Raw genomic sequence first — 19,995 nt, 5'->3', positions numbered from 1 at the left:
TTTCACACTAGCGTTTTTTGCTGGAGCAGGGTTCAGCAAAAACGCTTCCGCTACTGATAATACAACCGTCTGCATGAGTTCAGTTCAGTTCCGTTTTGTCCCCATTGACAATGAATGGGGACAAAACTGAAGCGGTTTTCTCCAGTATTGAGACCCCTATGACGAATCTCAATACCGGAAAAGAAAACGCTAGTGTGAAAGTAGCCTTAGCCGCACTGATGTGATTCCTTTGTGTGCAATGTGTTGTCATGGGGTTAATAACACTTGGGCCACGTTCACACTGCAGATTTTGACACTGTCAAAAACCACCTTTTATTCCGTGGCAAAAGTTTGAGCCACCAACCTACTTATGGTTTAGCCTCATTGAATGGAGCTAAACCGCAAACAGACTCCTGACGCAGTTTCCTGTGGGGTCCACGCGGACCAAGAAAAGAAATCCGCTGCCTCTTTCCTCACTGGGGGTCTCAGTGACAGGATCCTGGTGATCACATTATTGCTACTTAATAATCCATTCCTGGGGCTGTTTCTGCTGCAGGTTCATGGATTTCTGCAACCCCCCATTTACCTGAATAAGGGCACGTTCACACGACCGTATATTTAGGTCCGTATCCGTTCCACAATTTTGTGGAACAGATGTGGACCCATTCATTTCAATGGGGCTGTCCGCATCTGTACATCTGTTCAGCGGCCCCACACATCTGTTCAGCGGCCGCACAAAAAAATACAACATGTCCTATTGTTTGCAATGGCAGACAAGAATAGGCATTTCTATCATAGGGCTGGCCGTTCCGCAATATGTGGAATGCACGCGTCTGGTATCTGGTGTTTTGTGTATCCGCAAATTTGCAGACTGCAAAAACAGATACGGTCGCCTGATTGAGCCCTATGGCGGTCACAAAAGTTTCTGCAACATATCTGCAGCATGTGAATATGCTCTAAAGGAGGGGCTGGCGGTCACACCTGCCATATTATTACTATTAGATTTCTCTAGTAGAGAGGTCTGACGGGCCCAGTGTCCCATAGGTAGCTATAAGACGGGCTTAGGGTACTTTCACACTAGCGTTCAAGTTTTCCGGTATTGAGTTCCGTCCTAGGGGCTCAATACCGGAAAAAAAACGCATCAGTTTTGTCCCATTCTTAATGGAGAGAAATCCGTTCAGGATGTCCTCAGTGCAGTCCCTTTTACTGTATTTGGCCGGAGAAAATACCGCAGCATGCGCAGACCTTTAAATCTGTGAAAAGGATAAATACCTGATCCGTTTTTCTGGATGACACCGGAGAGACGGATCCGGTATTGCATTGCATTTGTCAGACGGATCCGTATCCGGAAACGATTGATATCCGTTTGCATACAGATTTACGGATCCGGCAGGCAGTTGCGGCAACGGAACTGCCTGCCGGATTCTTCTAACGCTAGTGTGAAAGTACCACAAGGTTTTGTCCGGTAGTCAGCCATCTTGTGAGTGTGGCTGATTAGACAACCTGTAAGGGCACCTACTGCTATTGACCATCTGATGGCTGCTTATGTCTATGACTGACCAGATCTAGTGACCACCAGCCAGTGCTGTGCATGTCTTCTCATGGTAGTCGGTTAGCTGAATATGTTGTGTGAACACGGTTATAGAAATGTTACAGGTCTGACAGTCTGCCGCACTCTCTGGGACATTAAAGACTAGTACTGAAAGCTCAGTCCAGGACAGCCCCCCATGACAGCCCCACTGGAGGATGTCCTTAGTGATCTCTGTAGGGACAGGAAGCGAGAGAGGTTAAAAGGCCCCTCCCCGCCCCAATTTCCAGTGTTCTTCCTGTCCCTACAGGGATAGTGAAGCAGAGAGAGTCCCTGCTTTGGGATGAAGTATAAAGGTCTAAATGTACCACCGGGTGAAGTGGAAAAGAGCTGGGACTGAGTCGGGGGGTCGATGCCTCTCCTCTCAGCTCCTCTGGGAAGGGGTCCTAGCTTTTCCCGTGATACCTGTTAGGTGGCGCTGGAGCTTCTTCTGGAGTAGGCTGCCGTATCGGGGAAGTCGATGCCACTTATGAACGAGCTCTGGGCTCGACTGTGGCGTCTGCACATGCGATGCAACGGCACTCTGGGAAAATTTACCTGGGACCGGAAGTGTGGGCGCGTGCGCTGGAAGAAGATGGGGGCACCCAGCAGTTGGCGAATTGAGGATATTTCCATCTTAGTCATAGGACATGCTATAAATATTTGATGGATGTGGGTCCCACCTATAGGACCCCCACCTATGTCTAGAATGGGCCACCTGTTTCTTGAATGGATATACCATAAGTGTCCAAGATGGAAATATCCCTTTAACCTTTTGCTAGAAATACAGTGCATGTCTACAGCATATTCCCGTTAGTAATGAATATCATTAACTAGCGCTGTATGTCTCTCATTGTAGGCCGTGAATATATCATTCCATCCTTGGCACAAAGGTTTCGAGCGGAAATGGTGGATTTCTTCATTCTGTTTTTCATCAAAGCGGCTGTTATATTAACCATAATACACTTCAGTGGCATCAAGTAAGTGTACTATATGGGCAAATTAGTGGCAAGAGCTCAAGAGCATGGTGACAAGGGGGAGATTCATCAAAACCAGTGTGAAGAAAAACTGGCTTATTTGCATATAGCAGCCAATCAGATTCCACCTTACCTTTTCCAAAAGATCCGTTCACATCAGCGTTCAGCCCTTCCGTTCTGCTGCTCAGTTTAGGAGCAGGAGAACGGAAATGACAGATTCGGCACATAACTGAGCTGAACGGAACCTAAAGACCCATAGACTATAATGGGGTCCGTTAGGTTTCCGCTCAGAGGAAGATTTTTGTAGCGGAGACAAAAGTCCTGCATGCACGACTTTTGTCTCTGCTCCAAAATCATCTTCTGAGCGGAAACCTAACGGACCCCATTATAGTCTATCGGGTCTTTAGGTTCAGTTTGGCGTCAGTTATGTGCCGAATCTGTAATTTCCGTTCTCCTGCTCCTAAACGGAGCAGCAGAACGGAAGAGCTGAACGCTGATGTGAACGAAGTCTAAATGAAAGGTGGAATCTGATTGGTGGGTATGCACAACTAAACCAGTGTTCCTTTACATAAGTTTGATCAATTTTACCCATATACTGGAAGAGGTGACAATGGTGAGTAACCTCTTCACGACTGCCATACAGCCATATATGTGCTATCTGCACATGCCCCGTGCAGATAGCACGTATATAAACGTCATGGTAGCTCTTTAATCCAAGCGCTGCAAAGCGCTTGGATTAAAGCTTCTGCCGCTGCACTGCCGCTGTCAGGGACAGCATACAGTGCAGTAATGCCGGCAAGGGACAAATTAGAGAGGTCTCTTGCAGACTAACCAATCGGAGCGCGGCAGTGTTAAAATGCCGGTTTCAGGCTCTGAACTGCACCTTGCAGATCAGAGCCTGAAATCAGGCATTGGCTGATCTGTGCCCCCTGATGTGTCCTCTTCCCCGATCTGTGTGCCCTAGTATCTCTTGCCTCCCCCAGTCTGTGCCCTGTACGCAATCTACCTTTTGCCAGCCGTGCTCTACATGCGCCGGCCCCTGTCTCCCACCGTGCTTCCTGTGTCCCTAACTGTGCCAGTCTGTGTCCACTGCCCCCATATGAGCCCCCTGCCCCCATCTGTCCCCCCTGTTGTGGTCCTCCTGAATGTGATGGTGGCGGCTCAGATCCTGAGCTGCCGCCATCAGCAGGCGTGTCAGCTGTATGCTGACACTCTGCTATAACCCCTTAGATGCAGCGGCATCCATGGGGTTAATAGAGGGAGGGTGCTCTCTCTCTTAACCATTGGGCTGCTGCGCTTTGATGTCAGCGGCCTGATGGTTGCCATGGCAACCGGACGCCTTGCCAAGGTGTCCAGTGTTGCCATCTACCAGGAAACCTGATAGTACTATACTTTGCAATGCAAGAGCATTGCAAAGTATAGTACAGCCATCAGCCCCACTGGATCTTCAAGATCCAAGTGGGACTTAATAAAAAAAAAAAGTGTGAAAATAAAAAAGTAAAAAAAAAAGGTAAAAAATAAATTAAAAAGAAAATAAATAGCCTTCTCACGTATCCGCTCATTTATAAGAGATCAAAAAAATTAAGAAAAATTACTTATATTTGGTATCGACGCGTCTGTAATGACCTGATCTATAAAATTATCATGGTACTAATCCCGCATGATAAATGCTGTAAAAGTAAAAAAAAACAGGTGGAATTGCTGGCTTTTTGCCTCACCTCCCAAAAAAATGAATAAAAAGTGATCAAAAAGTCATATGCATACCAAAAATTATATCAATAAAAACTACAGGCCATCCCGCAAAAAATAAGCCCTCATATAGCTATGTTGATGGAAAAAAAATTTTGGGGTGTTTGGTGATGCAAAAATAAAGAAATGTTTAATAAAAAGTGATTTTATGATAAAAAGTGGTAGAACATGAAAGAAACAATACAAATTTGGTATTGCCATAACCTTATTAACCCACAGAATAAAATTATCTTTAACCCCATAAAAAATAAAAATAAAAAACACTGACAGAAATGCAATTTTTGCCTGCTTCACCTCCTAAAAAATGGAATAAAAAGCACTCAAAAAGTCATATAAACCCCAAAATTGTACCAGTAAAAATTACAGCCGGTCCTGCAAACAAGCTTTCACACAGCTGCATTGATAGAAAAATCTAAAAGGTATGGGTCTTCGATTTTGTGATGCAAAAAATTTTTTTTTTTTATAAAAAGTGATTTTATGATATAAAAGTGGTAGAACATAAATAAAACAATATAAATTTGGTATCGCCATAACCGTATCAACCCACAGAATAAAATTGTCTTATCAAATATACCACATGGAGAACCTCATAAAAAAATAAAATAAAGAAACACTGGCAGAATTGCAATATTAGCCCACTTCACCTAACAAAAAATTAAGTAAAAAACGATCAAAAAGTCATATGTACCCAAAAATGGTACCATTAAAAACTACAGCCCATCGTGCAAAAATAAATAAATCTGCTCTCCAAAAACCATATGTTGCTCCTGTTCTTCTGTGTCCTCCCCATACAGCAGTTTATGAACATAAATGGGCTGTTTTTGTAAACTTCAGAATTAGGGTAATAGATATTGAGGTTCGTTTTGCTGTTAACCCTTGCTGTGTTATACAGAAAATTGGATTAAAATCTGTACAACTGAAATTTTTTAATTTTCGCTCCATTTTGCTTTAATTCTTGTGGAACACTTAAAGGGTTAACATAGTTTGTGAAACCAGTTTTGAGTAATTTGAGGGGTGTAGTTTCTAAAATGGGGTCATTTATGGCTGGTTTCTGTTATGGAAGGACCTCAAAGTGACTTCAGAACTAAACTGGTCCTTGAAAAAGTCAGTTTTGAAAATGTTATAGAAAATTAGAAAAATTGCTTCTTAAATACTAAGCCTTCTAACGTCTTAAAAAAATCAAATGTAATTTTTTTAAATGATGCCAACATAAAGTAGGCATATAGGGAAGTAAAAACTATCTAAAGAGGTAACAGTATCTGCCTTTAACTCCTTAAGGACGCAGCCTTATTTCACCTTAAAGAGGACCTTTCACTCGTATACAAACTAAAAACTAACTATATCAGTGGGCAGAGCGGCACCCAGGGGTCCCCCTGCACTTACTTGTATGTCTGGGCGCCGATCCGTTCGCCCGGTATAGGCTCCGGTGTCTCAGCTCCGTCTGTTGTACTGGACTGATTTTTTTGTAGGAGGCGTGTCCCTTGCTACAGCACTGGCCAATCACAGCGCACAGCTCATAGCCAGGTAGAGGTCCCTGCTACGGTCAGGCGTACCCGATCCAATGTCCGGGTTCTGCATACCCCACATGATGAGACTCATTTGCAGCAGAGTGGTGCTAGCGCTGATCTTGTTTATGGTGCGGCATACACCAGCAGCGCAGCACATCCTGGACCTTCTACCAGCACTGCCGTATTCCCTGGTGAAGTGGCGAGCACCAGAAGGGCAGTTCAAGCTGGTACGGTGGCACGTGCAGTAACTCTCTCATCGCAGCCACCACGTTCACAGGCCCGTAGAACCCTTAGTCTCCAGGAGGTGCTGGCAAATCCTAATTGGCACTCCCTTGCTTCTGCCGCACCCGTATTGCCCCCTTTCACCGCCCAGTCTGGAGTTCGCGTGGAGATGGCTCATTTAGGATCGTCCCTTCAGTTTTTTTAGCTGTTCTTCACAGCGGATCTCTATGACTTAGTTGTGGCAGAAACCAACCGCTACTCCACACAGTATATAATCGCCAATCCGGAAAGCTTCTATGCCCAACCTTTCCGGTGGAAACCAGTCACAGTTTCCGAGTTTAACATTTTTTTGGGCCTTATCCTCAGCATGGGTCTAACTAAAAAAAATGTATTGCGGTAATATTGGTCTAAAGACCCAATACATTACATGCCCATGTTCTCTGCTGCAATTTCCAGGGCACATTTTGAGGTCATCATGTGCTTTATGCATTTCGCTGACAATAACACCTGTCATCCAAGAGGCCACCCTGCTTATGACCGTCTCCACAAAATTTGGCCCCTTATAGACCATTTGTCATCCGGATTTGCAGATGCGTATACCCCTAATCAAAACATCTGCATAGACGAGTCCCTAGTACATTTTACCGGGCACCTTGGCATAAAACAGTACATCCCCAGCAAGCGCGCCCGGTATGGGGTCAAACTGTATAAGCTCTGTGAAAGGGCCACAGGCTATACATATCGTTTTAGGGTCTATGAGGGAAAAGACTCAAAACTGGAGCCGGTCGGATGTCCTGACTACCTGGGGAGCAGTGGCAAGATTGTCTGGGACTTGGTGTCACCCTTACTCCACAAGGGGTACCACTTATACGTGGACAATTTTTACTCAAGCGTGGCCCTCTTTCGGCACTTGCATCTAGTCGGAATTCAATGCTGTGGCACCGCGCGACCTAGTCGCCGGGGCTTCCCCCAACGGCTCGTTAGTACCCGACTTGCACGGGGTGAGAGGGCTGCCCTGTGTGACCAAGAACTGCTTGCGGTGAAGTAGAGGGACAAGAGGGACGTTTACCTTCTGTCCACCATTTACGCAGACACGACTGTCAAAATTGAAAGGGCAACTGGAGTCATTGTGAAACCCCTCTCTGTCCACGACTATAACCTTCACATGGGAGGGGTGGACTTCAATGACCAGATGTTGGCTCCCTATTTAGTTTCCCGACGCACCAGACTCTGGTATAAGAAGGTGTCTGTATATTTGATTCAATTGGCTGTCTATAATAGTTTTGTTTTCTACAGTAAGGCTGGGAGAACAGGATCCTTCCTAAAATTCCAGGAAGAGATCATTTTGGAAATCCTGTATCCAGGAGGGTCCGTGCCCCAAGTCCCTGATGTAGTTAGCCGGCAACATGACAGACACTTCCCGTCTGTCTATCCTGGTACCCCAACTCAACGTTCCCCAAGAAAAAGATGTCGTGTCTGTAGCAGGGGTGGAATAAGGCGTGACGCCACCTTTTTTTGTCCTGACCAGCCTGCCCTATGCATAGGGGAGTGTTTCTGCAAGTTCCACACTCAGGTACACTATTAGCATAGGGATTGCGTGACACAGGACAGGCACACAGGGGTCTTAGGGCCCTTTCACACAGAGCTGCCACAAACCTCTCCTTTCACCTGGGACAAAGTGCATAATGTACTTCGCCACATCTCTGGGCGATTTGCGCTTTACACATTGTCCCATGGGGAAGGAGAGGTTTGTCCTATAAAAAAGGTAAAAAATAAAATAAAAAAATCACCTGTAAGCAAAAAAGTTATTGTTCTGTTTCAAAAGTTTATAAAAGTTAATGTTCAGTTCAAATGTTATCTAAAGTTAATGTTAATAAATTTATTGCGTTGCGGCCTGGTTTTTTTTTTTTTTTTTTTTTTTTTTTCTTCTTTCTACTTCTAGGTGGACCAAGCGATCAAGCAGCTGCAGCACTGATGTGCATTCTGACAGAAGCATTGCACTGCTGTCAGATTACACAAAAGTCGGTGTATGCGGCGCTGCAAGACGAGATTTCTCCTCTGTAGTAAAAAAGATACGTTTGCCAAGGCTTATGAGCTGAGGGGGCGGCGGTGTTCATATGCTTTGGCAATCCTGGCAATGATTTATTCATCCACATCAATTGATGTGAATGGATAAATCGGGTTTGCCAGGGCATACGAGCTAAGTGGGTTTGGATGTTGGGCGGAGCTCCTATGTCCTGGCAGACGCCTTTCCCCTCCTTTTTTTTTTTTGGGCAGAGATTTTTTCATCCGCATTGATCGATGCGAATGAAGAAATCTGTGCCGTTCATTTTTTCTTTCAGCCCAGAGGCTGAACGGAAAAAAAAAATCTCATTACCCGTATGCTCCTAATGCTGATCATACATGTAATGATTGTGGAGACCCTCAAATGCCAGGGCAGTACAAACACCCCACAAATGACCCCATTTTGGAAAGAAGACAGCCCAAGGTATTCACTGAGGGGCATATTGAGTCCATGAAAGATTGAAATTTTTGTCCCAAGTTAGCGGAAAGGGAAACTTTGTGAGAAAAAAAACAAAAAAAATCTATTTCCGCTAACTTGTGCCCCCAAATTTTTATTTTCTATGAACTCGCCATGTCCCTCATTGAATACCTTGGGGTGTCTTCTTTCCAAAATGGGGTCACATGTGGGGCATTTATACTGCCCTGGCATTTTAGGGGCCCTAAAGCGTGAGAAGAAGTCTGGGATCCAAATGTCTAAAAATGCCCTCCTAAAAGGAATTTGGACCCCTTTGCGCATCTAGGCTGCAAAGAAGTGTCACACATGTGGTATCGCCGTACTTAGGTGAAGTTGGGCAATGTGTTTTGGGGTGTCTTTTTACATATACCTATGCTGGGTGAGAGAAATATCTCTCTATAATGACAACTTTGTATAAAAAAATTGGAAAAGTTGACTTTTAGAGAGATATATATTTCTCTCACCCACCATGGGTATATGTAAAAATATACCCCAAAACATATTGCCCTACTTCTTCCGAGCACGGCGATACCACATGTGTGACACTTTTTGCAGCCTAGGTGGGCAAAGGGGCCCATATTCTAAAGAGCACCTTTAGGATTTCACAGGGCATTTTTTACACATTTTGATTTCAAACTACTTCTCACGCATTAGGGCCCCTAAAATGCCAGGGCAGTATAAATACCCCACAAGTGACCCCATTTTGGAAAGAAGACACCCCAAGGTATTTCGTGATGGGCATAGTGAGTTCATTGAAGTTTTTATTTTTTGTCACAAGTTAGTGGAATATGAGACTTTGTAAGAAAAAAAAAAAAGAAATCATCATTTTCCGCTAACTTGTGACAAAAAATAAAAAGTTCTATGAACTCACTATGCCCATCAGCTAATACCTTAGGGTGTCTACTTTCTGAAATGGGGTCATTTGTGGGGGTTTTCTACTGTCTGGGCATTGTAGAACCTCAGGAAACTTGACAGGTGCTCAGAAAGTCAGAGCTGCTTCAAAAAGCGGAAAATCACATTTTTGTACCATAGTTTGTAACCATTTCTTTTTTACCCAAACATTTATTTTTTATCAAAGACATGTAGAACAATAAATTTAGAGAAAAATTTATATAGAAATGTATTTTTTATTTTTTTCAACTGAAAGTGAAAAATGTATTTTTTTGGCAAAAATTTTGGTAAATTTTGATTAATAACAAAAAAAAAAAAAAAATGTCAGCAGCAATGAAATACCAGCAAATGAAAGCTCTATTAGTGAGAAGAAAAGGAGGTAAAATTCATTTGGGTGGTAAGTTGCATGACCGAGCAATAAACCGTTAAAGTTGTGGAGTGCCGATTTGTAAAAAAAAGGGCCTGGTCACTAGGGGGGTATAAACCTGTGGTCCTTAAGTGGTTAAGGACCAGGCCATTTTTTGCAAATCTGACCAGTGTCACTTTAAGTGGTGATAACTTTAAAACGCTTTGACTTATCCAGGCCATTCTGAGTTTTTTCGTCACATATTGTACTTCATGACATTGGTAAAATGAAGTAAAAAAAATTTCATTTTTATTTCTAAAAAAAATACCAAATTTAGCAAACATTTGCAAAAAATTGCAAATCTCCAAGTTTAAATTTTTCTACTTCTATAATACATAATAATACCTCCAAAAATAGCTATTACTTTACATTCCCCATATGTCTACTTCATGTTTGGATCATTTTGGGAATGATGTTTTATTTTTTGAGGATGTTACAAGGCATAGAGAAGTTTAGAAGCAAATCTTGAAATTTTTCAGAAATTTTCAAAAACCCAATTTTTGGTGACCAGTTCAGGTCTGAAGTCACTTTGCGAGGCTTACATAATCAAGACCACCCAAAAATGACCCCATTCTAGAAACTACACCCCTCAAGGTATTCAAAACTGATTTTACAAACTTTGTTAACCCTTTAGGTGTTCCACAAGAATTAATGGAAAATAGAGATATAATTTAAAAATCTCACTTTTTTGGCAGATTTTCCATTTTAATAATTTTTTTTCAGTTACAAAAGCAAGGGTTAACAGCCAAACCAAACTCAATATTTATGGCCCTGATTCTGTAGTTTACAGAAACACCCCATATGTGGTCGTAAACCGCTGTACAGGCACACGGCAGGGCGCAGAAGGAAAGCAATGCCATACGGTTTTTGGATGGCATGTTTTGCTGGACTGTTTTTTTTTTTTTTTTTTTTTTTTTTTTTTACACACCATGTCCCATTTGAAGCCCCCCTGATGCACCCCTAGAGTAGAAACTCCATAAAAGTGACCCCATCTAAGAAACTACACCCCTCAAGGTATTCAAAACTGATTTTACAAACGTCGTTAACCCTTTAGGTGTTCCACAAGAGTTATTGGCAAATGGAGATGAAATTTCATAATTTAAATTTTTGGGCACATTTTCCATTTTTTCCAGTAACAAAGCAAGGGTTAACAGCCAAACAAAACTCAATAGTTATGGCCCTGATTCTGTAGTTTACAGAAACACCCCATATGTGGTTTTAAACTGCTGTACGGGCACACGGCAGGGCGCAGAAGGAAAGTAATGTCATACGGTTTTTGGAAGGCAGATTTTGCTGGACAGTTTTTTTTTACACCATGTCCCATTTGATATTTACAGCATTCATCTGACAGGTTAGATCATGTGGTATTTTTATAGACCAGGTTGTCACGGACTCGGCGATACCTAATATGTATACCGTATTTTTCGCCCCATAAGACGCACTTTTTCTTCCCCCAAAATGGGGGAGAAATGCCCCTGCGTCTTATGGGGCGAATGCGTGGAGTTTTACATCGCTGCCAGCGATGTATCAGTGAGCGGGGAGGGACTGGGAGGAGCTGGGGGCCGGCAATAGCGGCGGGGCGGTGCAGTCAGTGTAGTATAGCACCGCCCCGCCGCTCTGGTATACTAATATAAGAAATCATATTGAAGTAATAGTTATTAAACATGTCCCCCAACTGCTATTACTACCTTCCCTCCTAATCGCTGCTGTAGAATTCAGGCCAGTCGGGCGGGCGGCAGCGTAACTCGTGTCACGTGCCTGCGCCGCCTACTTTATGAATGAAGTAGGCGGCGCAGGCAAGTGACGTCAGTGAGACGCGCCGGCCGGCCGTCCTGCCGGTCTGATTTCTACAGCAGCGATTAGGATGAACGGTAGTAATAGGAGTTGGGGGGCATGTTTAATTAATATTAATTCAATATGACAACTTATATTTTGTGCGGCGACGGGCGCGGGGGGGGGGGGGGGTCGACAGTTCAGATTGCGATCTGTGGATGGCACTGTTACAGGGGGGGGGGGGGGGATCTGTGAATGGCACTGTTATGGGCTGGGGGGTCTGTGGATGGCACATATATAACAGTGCCACCCACAGACCCCCCCCCCCAGCCCATAACAGTGCCATCCACGGATCCCCCCTGTAACAGTGTCAGCCACAGACCCCCCCCCTGTAACAGTGCAAGCCACAGATCCCCCCCCATAACAGTGTCCGTCATCCACAGATCCCCCCATAACAGTGTCCGTCATCCACAGATCCCCCCATAACAGTGTCCGTCATCCACAGATCCCCCCATAACAGTGTCCGTCATCCACAGATCCCCCCCATAACAGTGTCCGTCATCCACAGATCCCCCCCATAACAGTGTCCGTCATCCACAGATCCCCCCTATAACAGTGTCCGTCATCCACAGATCCCCCCTATAACAGTGTCCGTCATCCACAGATCCCCCCTATAACAGTGTCCGTCATCCACAGATCCCCCCTATAACAGTGTCCGTCATCCACAGATCCCCCCCATAACAGTGTCAGTCATCCACAGATCCCCAGTAATAGTGCCATCCACAGACCACCATTAGTTCCAAACCCACAGCACACCTTTTGGTTAAAAATGTTTTTTTTCTTATTTTCCTCCCCAAAAACCTAGGTGCGTCTTATGGGCCGGTGCGTCTTATAGGGCGAAAAATACGGTACTTTTTTATTTATTTATGTAAGTTGTACACAATGATTTCATTTTTGAAGCAAAAAAAAACATGTTTTAGTGTTTCCATAGTCTGAGAGTCATAATTTTTTCAGTTTTTGGGCGATTACCTTGGGTAGGGTATGATTTTTGCGGCACTATTTTGGCGTGCGTGTGACTTTTTGATCGCTTGCTATTACACTTTTTGTAATGTAAGGTGACAAAAAATTGTTTATTTAGCACAGTTTTTATTTTTTTATTTTTACGGTGTTTATCTGAGGGGTTAGGTCATGTGATATTTTTATAGAGCCGGTCGATACGAATGCAGTGATACCAAATATGTATACTTTTTTTATTTATTTATGTAAGTTTTACACAATAACAGCTTTTTTAAAACAAAAAAAATGATGTTTTAGTGTCTCCATATTCTGAGCCATAGTTTTTATTTTTTTATTTTTTGCGGGATGAGGTGACGGTTAGATTGGTACTATTTTGGTGGGCAAACGCCTTTTTGATCGCTTGCTGTTGTACTTTTTGGGATGTAAGGTGACAAAAAAATGGTTTATTTAGCACAGTTTTTATTTGTTACGGTGTTCATCTGAGGGGTAACTTTATTGGGGAAAATTACATTTTAGTTTTTTTTTTTACTTGAAACTTTTAATTTTTGGGGGGGAAAACTTTTTTTTTTCACTTAATTTTTTGTCCTACTTTGGGATATGAACTTTTGGGGGTCTGATCCTTTACAATGCATTCCAATACTTCTGTATTGGAATGCATTGGCTGTATGAGTAATACTGAGTGTATTACTCATACAGCTTCCGGGGCCTGTGAGATCCAGGGGGCTGGATATGACAGGCACGTCACAGGAAGGCAGCGCAGATGCCTTCCTCAGACATCGCGCTGCCTTCCATGCCATCGGGTCCCCCCTACAGCCGCATGGGGACCCGATGGCACCGCTCGCCGCCGCAACTTAGAAGAGCCGCAAACCGCAGATCTGAATTGACCTGCGAATTGCGGCGATCGCCGATGTGGGGGGGTCACGGGACCCCCCCGGGCATTTAGCCGAGGTGCCTGCTCAATGATTTGAGCAGGCACCGGCTTCCGATCACCGCCCGCTGCGCGGCGTTGATCAGAAATACACAGGGCGTACAGGTACACCCTGTGTCCTTAAGTACCAGGACATAAGGGCGTACCTGTACACCCTGTGTCCGGAAGAGGTTAATGTGTAGAAATTCAAATTTAGACGATTACATTTATTTTTTTCCAAATTTTCTGTAAATTTTTAATTTTTTTTTATAATATAAAGCTAAAAGTTATCGACCCAAATTTTCCCCTAACATCAAGTACAAGTTGTCACGAGAAAACAGTCTCCGAATGGCTTGGATAAATAAAGGCATTCTAAAGTTATCACCACATAAAGTGACACGTCAGATGCAAAATTAAGCCTTGACACGAAGGTGAAAAATGGCTTGGTCTTGAAAGGGTTAATAAGAGTCCTTAAAGAAAGGAGCCTGGTCTTTAAGGGAATGTGTCATCAGAATATGTTCTGCACAAATCACTTTACTGCAGTTATATGCTTATCTTTACAGTTAGGATTAAAGTGACAGATATCACCACTAGGTGACACAAGATCCACCATTCACAATAGGTGATATCACAGCTTATCTACTCCCTCCTGAAATCTGTAAAGAATAAATCAAGGCAACTGGACCTACTGTAGATTTCTTGAAAACGTTTTACTCGTTCTTCCAACGAGCTTTCTCAATTCTGAGTGATTGTACAAGAATTCTCTGGGAATAAATATGTAACTGAATCAACATCTGGTAATTATACCCAGCATTGGGTCAGAGGTCATTATACCCAGCATGGGGTCAAAGGTGTTGATTCCATTATCCTAAGGCTGGGTTCACACCTGAGCGTTTTACAGCGCGTTCCTACGCGCTGTAAAACGCTCAACAAGGAGAAACCAATGATTCCCTATGGGAATGGTTCACACTTGGGCGTTTTACAGCGCGTACGATCGCGCTGTAAAACGCCCGACGCTCCAAAAAGTACATGAGCGACTTTTGGGGCGTTTGTGGCCATAGGACACTGTAGTGAATCACACAAACGCGCGTCAAACGCGCGTTTACTATTACAAAAATGCGCATAAAAATGCGCGTCAAAAACGCGCGTAAAACGCGCGTTTGCGCAACGCTCAAGTGTGAACCCAGCCTCATTGGAGTCAGTAGGTGATAATGACCGCCTAGAAAAAGGTGTCAAGACAGCATTGTATGTGGCAGACAATAGATGTCTAACCCCCCCCCCCCCCCGCCTCTATTCAAGCTTGGCTTTCACAGACATACTCCCTCCTGACCTCTGCACAGGTTGCGGGGCACGTCTAGAAAACTCATGTAAAAGTCAGTGAGGGCCACTCCTGCCCATTGTGCCTATGGCCAATGGTGACTGCTGTAAGGCATATCTATAAATGCTAATAAGAACACCTGAGGCAAGATGGCTGCCCCCATAATCATGTGCAGGAAATAAAATGTGTTTTAACTGGTAGAATAACATTTTTGGTGACACATTCCCTTTAATGGTCTCTTGTTTGAAGTATATGAAGAGTTTGACGATTCTTTTGAGGAGGTGTTTCTACCAGCCTACAAAGATTGCAGCTTCCTTGAATCAATGCATAAAGCAATGATCACATTTTTCGTAAATCTGATAAGGGCCCAATATTAATATTGTCATAGAGGCTTATTTGACTAATAATATTAAATGGATATTAAAATATTGGCGCAGATTCGGACAGAGTATCTGGGAAAGGTTATTTTCTCTATTGGGGTAGGCCCCAAATGGATTTATGCAAGGAAAGCTACTATCCACAGTATTTTTGAGACTTTATTCAGTTCTCCTGTCATTGGATGTGGTTAAAGGGGTTGTGTCACAAAAATCTGTGTAGTTTTCAAACCAGCATCTCGCTTTGAATACTTTTGTCATTGCATGTGAGTAACAATGTAGTATACCCACTGAGTTATTCACTCTCTCTAACTTCACGGGCACCATTCTAGAGATAGGTGTGGGACCCGCACCTATTGGACCTTGATGGCATATCCTAGTGATATACCACCACTATTTGAGATGGGCCAACCCCTTTAAGTTGCGGTAGATCAGGAAACGGCTATTATACACTACTCACAAAAAGTTAGGGACGTTTGGCTTGTGGGTGAAATTTCAAGATGAACCTAAAATGCACTCTAACCTTCACAGGTGAACTTAATGTGACCTTCTCTAAACTTTTGAATGCACGTGTCCAACTGTTCATTGTTTCAGTACTTTTTGCACAACCTGCTGTTCTCTAACAAGGAGCTTAATGGCAAAATTCACAACAGGTGTTTGATCCAGGAATCTCCCAGTAAATTTCCTGGTTCAATTAGAATTGGTATTTAAACAGTCCTCCTCATCATGCTGTGCACATTTGACATCATGAGACCAAGACGATACCTAACAACTGATCAACACTACCTCGCCATTGCGAGGTTTCAAGCAGGATGTTCTCAAGCAGGATGAGCTTAGAGTATCACAGAGTGTCATCAGCAGGTTGCAACAGAGAGACTGAAAGAGTCACATAAAGGCATAGAAGGGGACGTCCTTTGGCCACATCCCACACTGATGACCGCTTCATTGTGAACAATGCCCTGCGGAACCAGATGATGAATGCCACACAATTCCAGGCACGCAAGTGTCACGCCAGACCATTCGAAACCATTTACATCAGCGTGGTCTGCATGCTAGATGACCTGTAAGGGTACCTGACCACACCACCAGACACGGTCATAGTTGTCTTGCATGAGCCAGGCAGCATCTACACTGGACGAGGGACCAGTGGGCCCCAGTTCGTTTTCACTGATGAAAGTTGTTTTATGCTGAGCAGAAATGATGGCCGCCAACGATGTTGGAGACATCAATGAGAGCGCTATGCATCAGCCGCAGATGAGCCTTTGGTGGTGGTGGTGTTACAGTGTGGGCAGGTGTGTCTAGTCAATACAGAACTGCAGATTGGCTGGCTGCATGGCATTATGGGTGATCTTGAGTTCCTGGGCTTCAAACGTTCACTTTGTAACATGTGCAGCCACCATTTTAGGAAAACCTGATTAGTTACCACGAAGAGCGAGGAAATTCGGCTTTGTTGCGAAACAAAGTTTTCCTATCCTTCTCACCGAATTCTGCTTCGAATGCTTTGCTTCACTCAACCCTAATCATAGTCATCCAATACAAGTCATCCGGGACCGCATACTTGGTACAGTAGCAGATAAAGCAATCTCTCTTCCTGTAACCATGGGCCAGAGAGGGGGAGGGTGTGTGTTACAATCCATCAGAAGGTATATGACGCAAACCTGTTTTACAGTCTCCCAGCTAGATTTGCTTTATTGATCCCTCCCTGAATCTCAATTTCTTCCCATCAGAATTTGGTTTTTCTATGAAAATAATGAACAAAAAGAGTTAAAGTTTTTGACATAGATATTTAACATTTCTAGGAAGAAAGGAGTGACACTATAAACTGTCCCATCCCAGAACTTATGGAACTTGCCTTTCTTCACGGGGGTTGTCCGTCTATTTAAAAGTGGGTTTTGTAAACCAGTTAAGGGTAGGTTCACGCCTCTGTTTAACTGATCCGCCACGCTGTCCCAGCAGAGAGCGGCCAGGCGACGTTCACTGGATCCAGCCTACCTGGACAATGCTGATCAGCACTGGACCCCATTGACTTTAATAAGATCCGGCCACTTTCTGGCATAAGTGCTGGCTTTTAATCGTACATGCAGCATTTCTTTTGTCTGGCTGAAAGCCGGTGTTCTGTCATATTATAGAACACCGGCATATCGCCGGAAAGTGGCCAATTCCCATTATAGTCAGTGGGGTCTGGCAGTTAACACCAGTATCTAGCTAGGCTGGATCTGGAGAACTCCGGCAGGCTGTTCCAGCAGGATCCGTTTAACGCAAATGTGAATCTACCCTAAGGAATTCTGAGTTAAACAGAGCACAGAGAGGTTACAGAAATGCCCTCTCACTCTAACAAAACACAAGGTGCATATTAAAATATATAGCGACTTTATAAACTGACTAGGGTCTCTGCTGCACTGTACCTTTATTTTTTGCCCTATAAGATGCACCTAGGTTTTAGAGGAGAACACTAAGGGCTGTTTCACACGAGCGAGTCCATTGCGGGAATCGCGCTTCGTGTGCGAGTGTGATCCTCAGCTCTGGACTTGCTGGAGCGCACGGCATTATCATGATTTATAATGCTATGTGCCTCTGCTTGACCTTATTTCTACAGAATCATACTGACAACTTTATGTCACTATGATTCTGTGGAAAAAAGGCCATGCAGAGACACGTAGCATTATAAATCATGATAATGCTGTGCGCTCCTGCAAGTCCAGAGCAGAGGATCACACTCACACACGAAGCGCGATTCCCGCAATGGAATTGCTTGTGTGAAACAGCCCTAAGAAAAAAATATTTTCCATTACACCTCAGGTCAGACCAGCAATCAGACCTCCAATGTTAATCAGACCTCTGCTGACAGCCCTAATCAGACCCCAATGTCAATTAGACCTCAGATCAGACCCCCAATGCCTCAGATCAACCCCCCAACCTTTAGCCATCTATCAGCCCGCCATGTCGGCCATCTGCCCCCCCCGCCATGTCGGCCATCTGCCCCCCCCCCCCGCCATGTCGGCCATCTGCCCCCCCCCCGCCATGTCGGCCATCTGCCCCCCCCCGCCATGTCGGCCATCTGCCCCCCCCGCCATGTCGGGCATCTGCCCCCCCCCCCCCCGCCATGTCGGCCATCTGCCCCCCCCCCCCACCATGTCGGCCATCTGCCCCCCCCCCCCCGCCATGTCGGGCATCTGCCCCCCCCCCCCCCGCCATGTCGGGTATCTGCCCCCCCCCCCCCGCCATGTCGGCCATCTGCCCCGCCGCCATGTCGGCCATCTGCCCCCCCCCCCCCGCCATGTCGGCCATCTGCCCCCCCCCGCCATGTCGGCCATCTGCCCCCCCCCCCGCCATGTCGGCCATCTGCCCCCCCCCCCCGCCATGTCGGCCATCTGCCCCCCCCCCCCCCGCCATGTCGGCCATCTGCCCCCCCCCCCGCCATGTCGGCCATCTGGCCCCCCCCATCTTCCAGGTCCTAGTCCACGGCCCGGCGGTTGGGGACCGCTGCTGTAGATAACTATAAAAAAAAAGACTGGAGGTCGCAATAGGGACACCCTGTCATCTGCTTATGATCGGGGGTCAGTGGAGCCTTTTGACGACACATGGTTGTCTAAAACAGACAACCCCTTTAATATAGTTTATGGAACCAGTTCCTGAAAAATGCTGATTTTTTTTTTTATTTTTTCTTTAAAACTTGTTAATTCTAAGCTTTTTTTTTTTCTTTTAAATCTTCAGAGATATTTCTAAGTTTGCTATGCACTACATAATTGAAGAAGTAGATGAAGATACATCAATGGAAGACTTACAGAAAATGATGGTTGTAGCCCTCATATATAGGCTACTGGTCTGCTTCTATGAAGTGAGTAACATTTACTATTTATTATGTCTTTGCTTTGGACTGGTTACACCTAAAGCCTATGTACAATAGGATCAAGTTAACCAGTGAGCTGCTTGTTTCCCTTAATTTCAGGGTCCTGGTATTTTACACAGCATGATTAGCGTAATTTGCAGAGTTATTCTTGAAGTGCAAAATACCCTAAACCTGACAATCCCATTGTAAGTCATTGTGCTCTCTTAGGAGTCACTGGGATCTGTGTAATATCAGTCATAGCCGCCATGGCTCCGCCATTTTACTAGTGTAATCAAAACCTTAAATTCCCATAGTGGCCATTAGAATAGGGGTGATAAAACTAAGAACCATATATAGAAGTACCATATTTTTCACTTTATAAGACGCATCTGATCATAAGACGCACATAGGTTTTAGAGGAGGAAAATAAGAAAAAAATATATTTTTCATCAGACCTCGGATCAGACCCCCAATCTTTAGCAGACCTCAGATCAGAATCCCCAATCTTTGTCAGACCTCTTTATCAACACTCTTCCTGCACTCGTCGCTCCTTGGTCTTCTGCCGGAGCTGCACTGCACTGTGACCTGATGTTGCACAGCATCATATTATAGTGCACGCCTATGGGCACTATGTCCTGATGCTGTACACAGTCGTCCCAGAGAAGACCTAAGTAACGATAAGTACAGCCAGCACTAGCAGCACTACACTTGCCTCCATAATGGAAGCGCTCAACAGTATTTGCTTTATAAGATGTGCTGCCATTTCCCCCCACTTTTGGATAAAAAAAAGTGTCTTAGAAAGCGAAAAAAAAAAGTGTGTGTATGTATGTATGTGTGTATATATATATATATATATATATATGTATGTGTGTATGTGTGTGTGTATATATATATATATATATATATATATAGTACAGACCAAAAGTTTGGACACACCTTCTTATTCAAAGAGTTTTCTTT

General features: G+C 44.3%; 1 protein-coding gene across 1 annotated transcript in view; it reads left to right on the top strand.

The window, feature by feature from the left end:
* The window catches only part of FAM8A1 (family with sequence similarity 8 member A1), a 48,595-nt gene that overhangs the window by 15,753 nt on the left and 12,847 nt on the right, over window positions 1–19,995 (top strand). The window contains exons 2-3 of the mRNA XM_044294731.1: window positions 2,406–2,526; window positions 18,921–19,044. Of these exons, the coding sequence (XP_044150666.1) occupies window positions 2,406–2,526; window positions 18,921–19,044 (245 nt within the window). The remainder of the gene's footprint in view (window positions 1–2,405; window positions 2,527–18,920; window positions 19,045–19,995) is intronic.

This window comes from Bufo gargarizans, chromosome 5 (genome assembly GCF_014858855.1).
Source record: "Bufo gargarizans isolate SCDJY-AF-19 chromosome 5, ASM1485885v1, whole genome shotgun sequence".
NCBI lineage: Eukaryota > Metazoa > Chordata > Amphibia > Anura > Bufonidae > Bufo > Bufo gargarizans.
The sequence above is the reverse complement of the archived record's forward strand: the minus strand, read 5'-3'. Positions and strand labels throughout refer to the sequence as shown.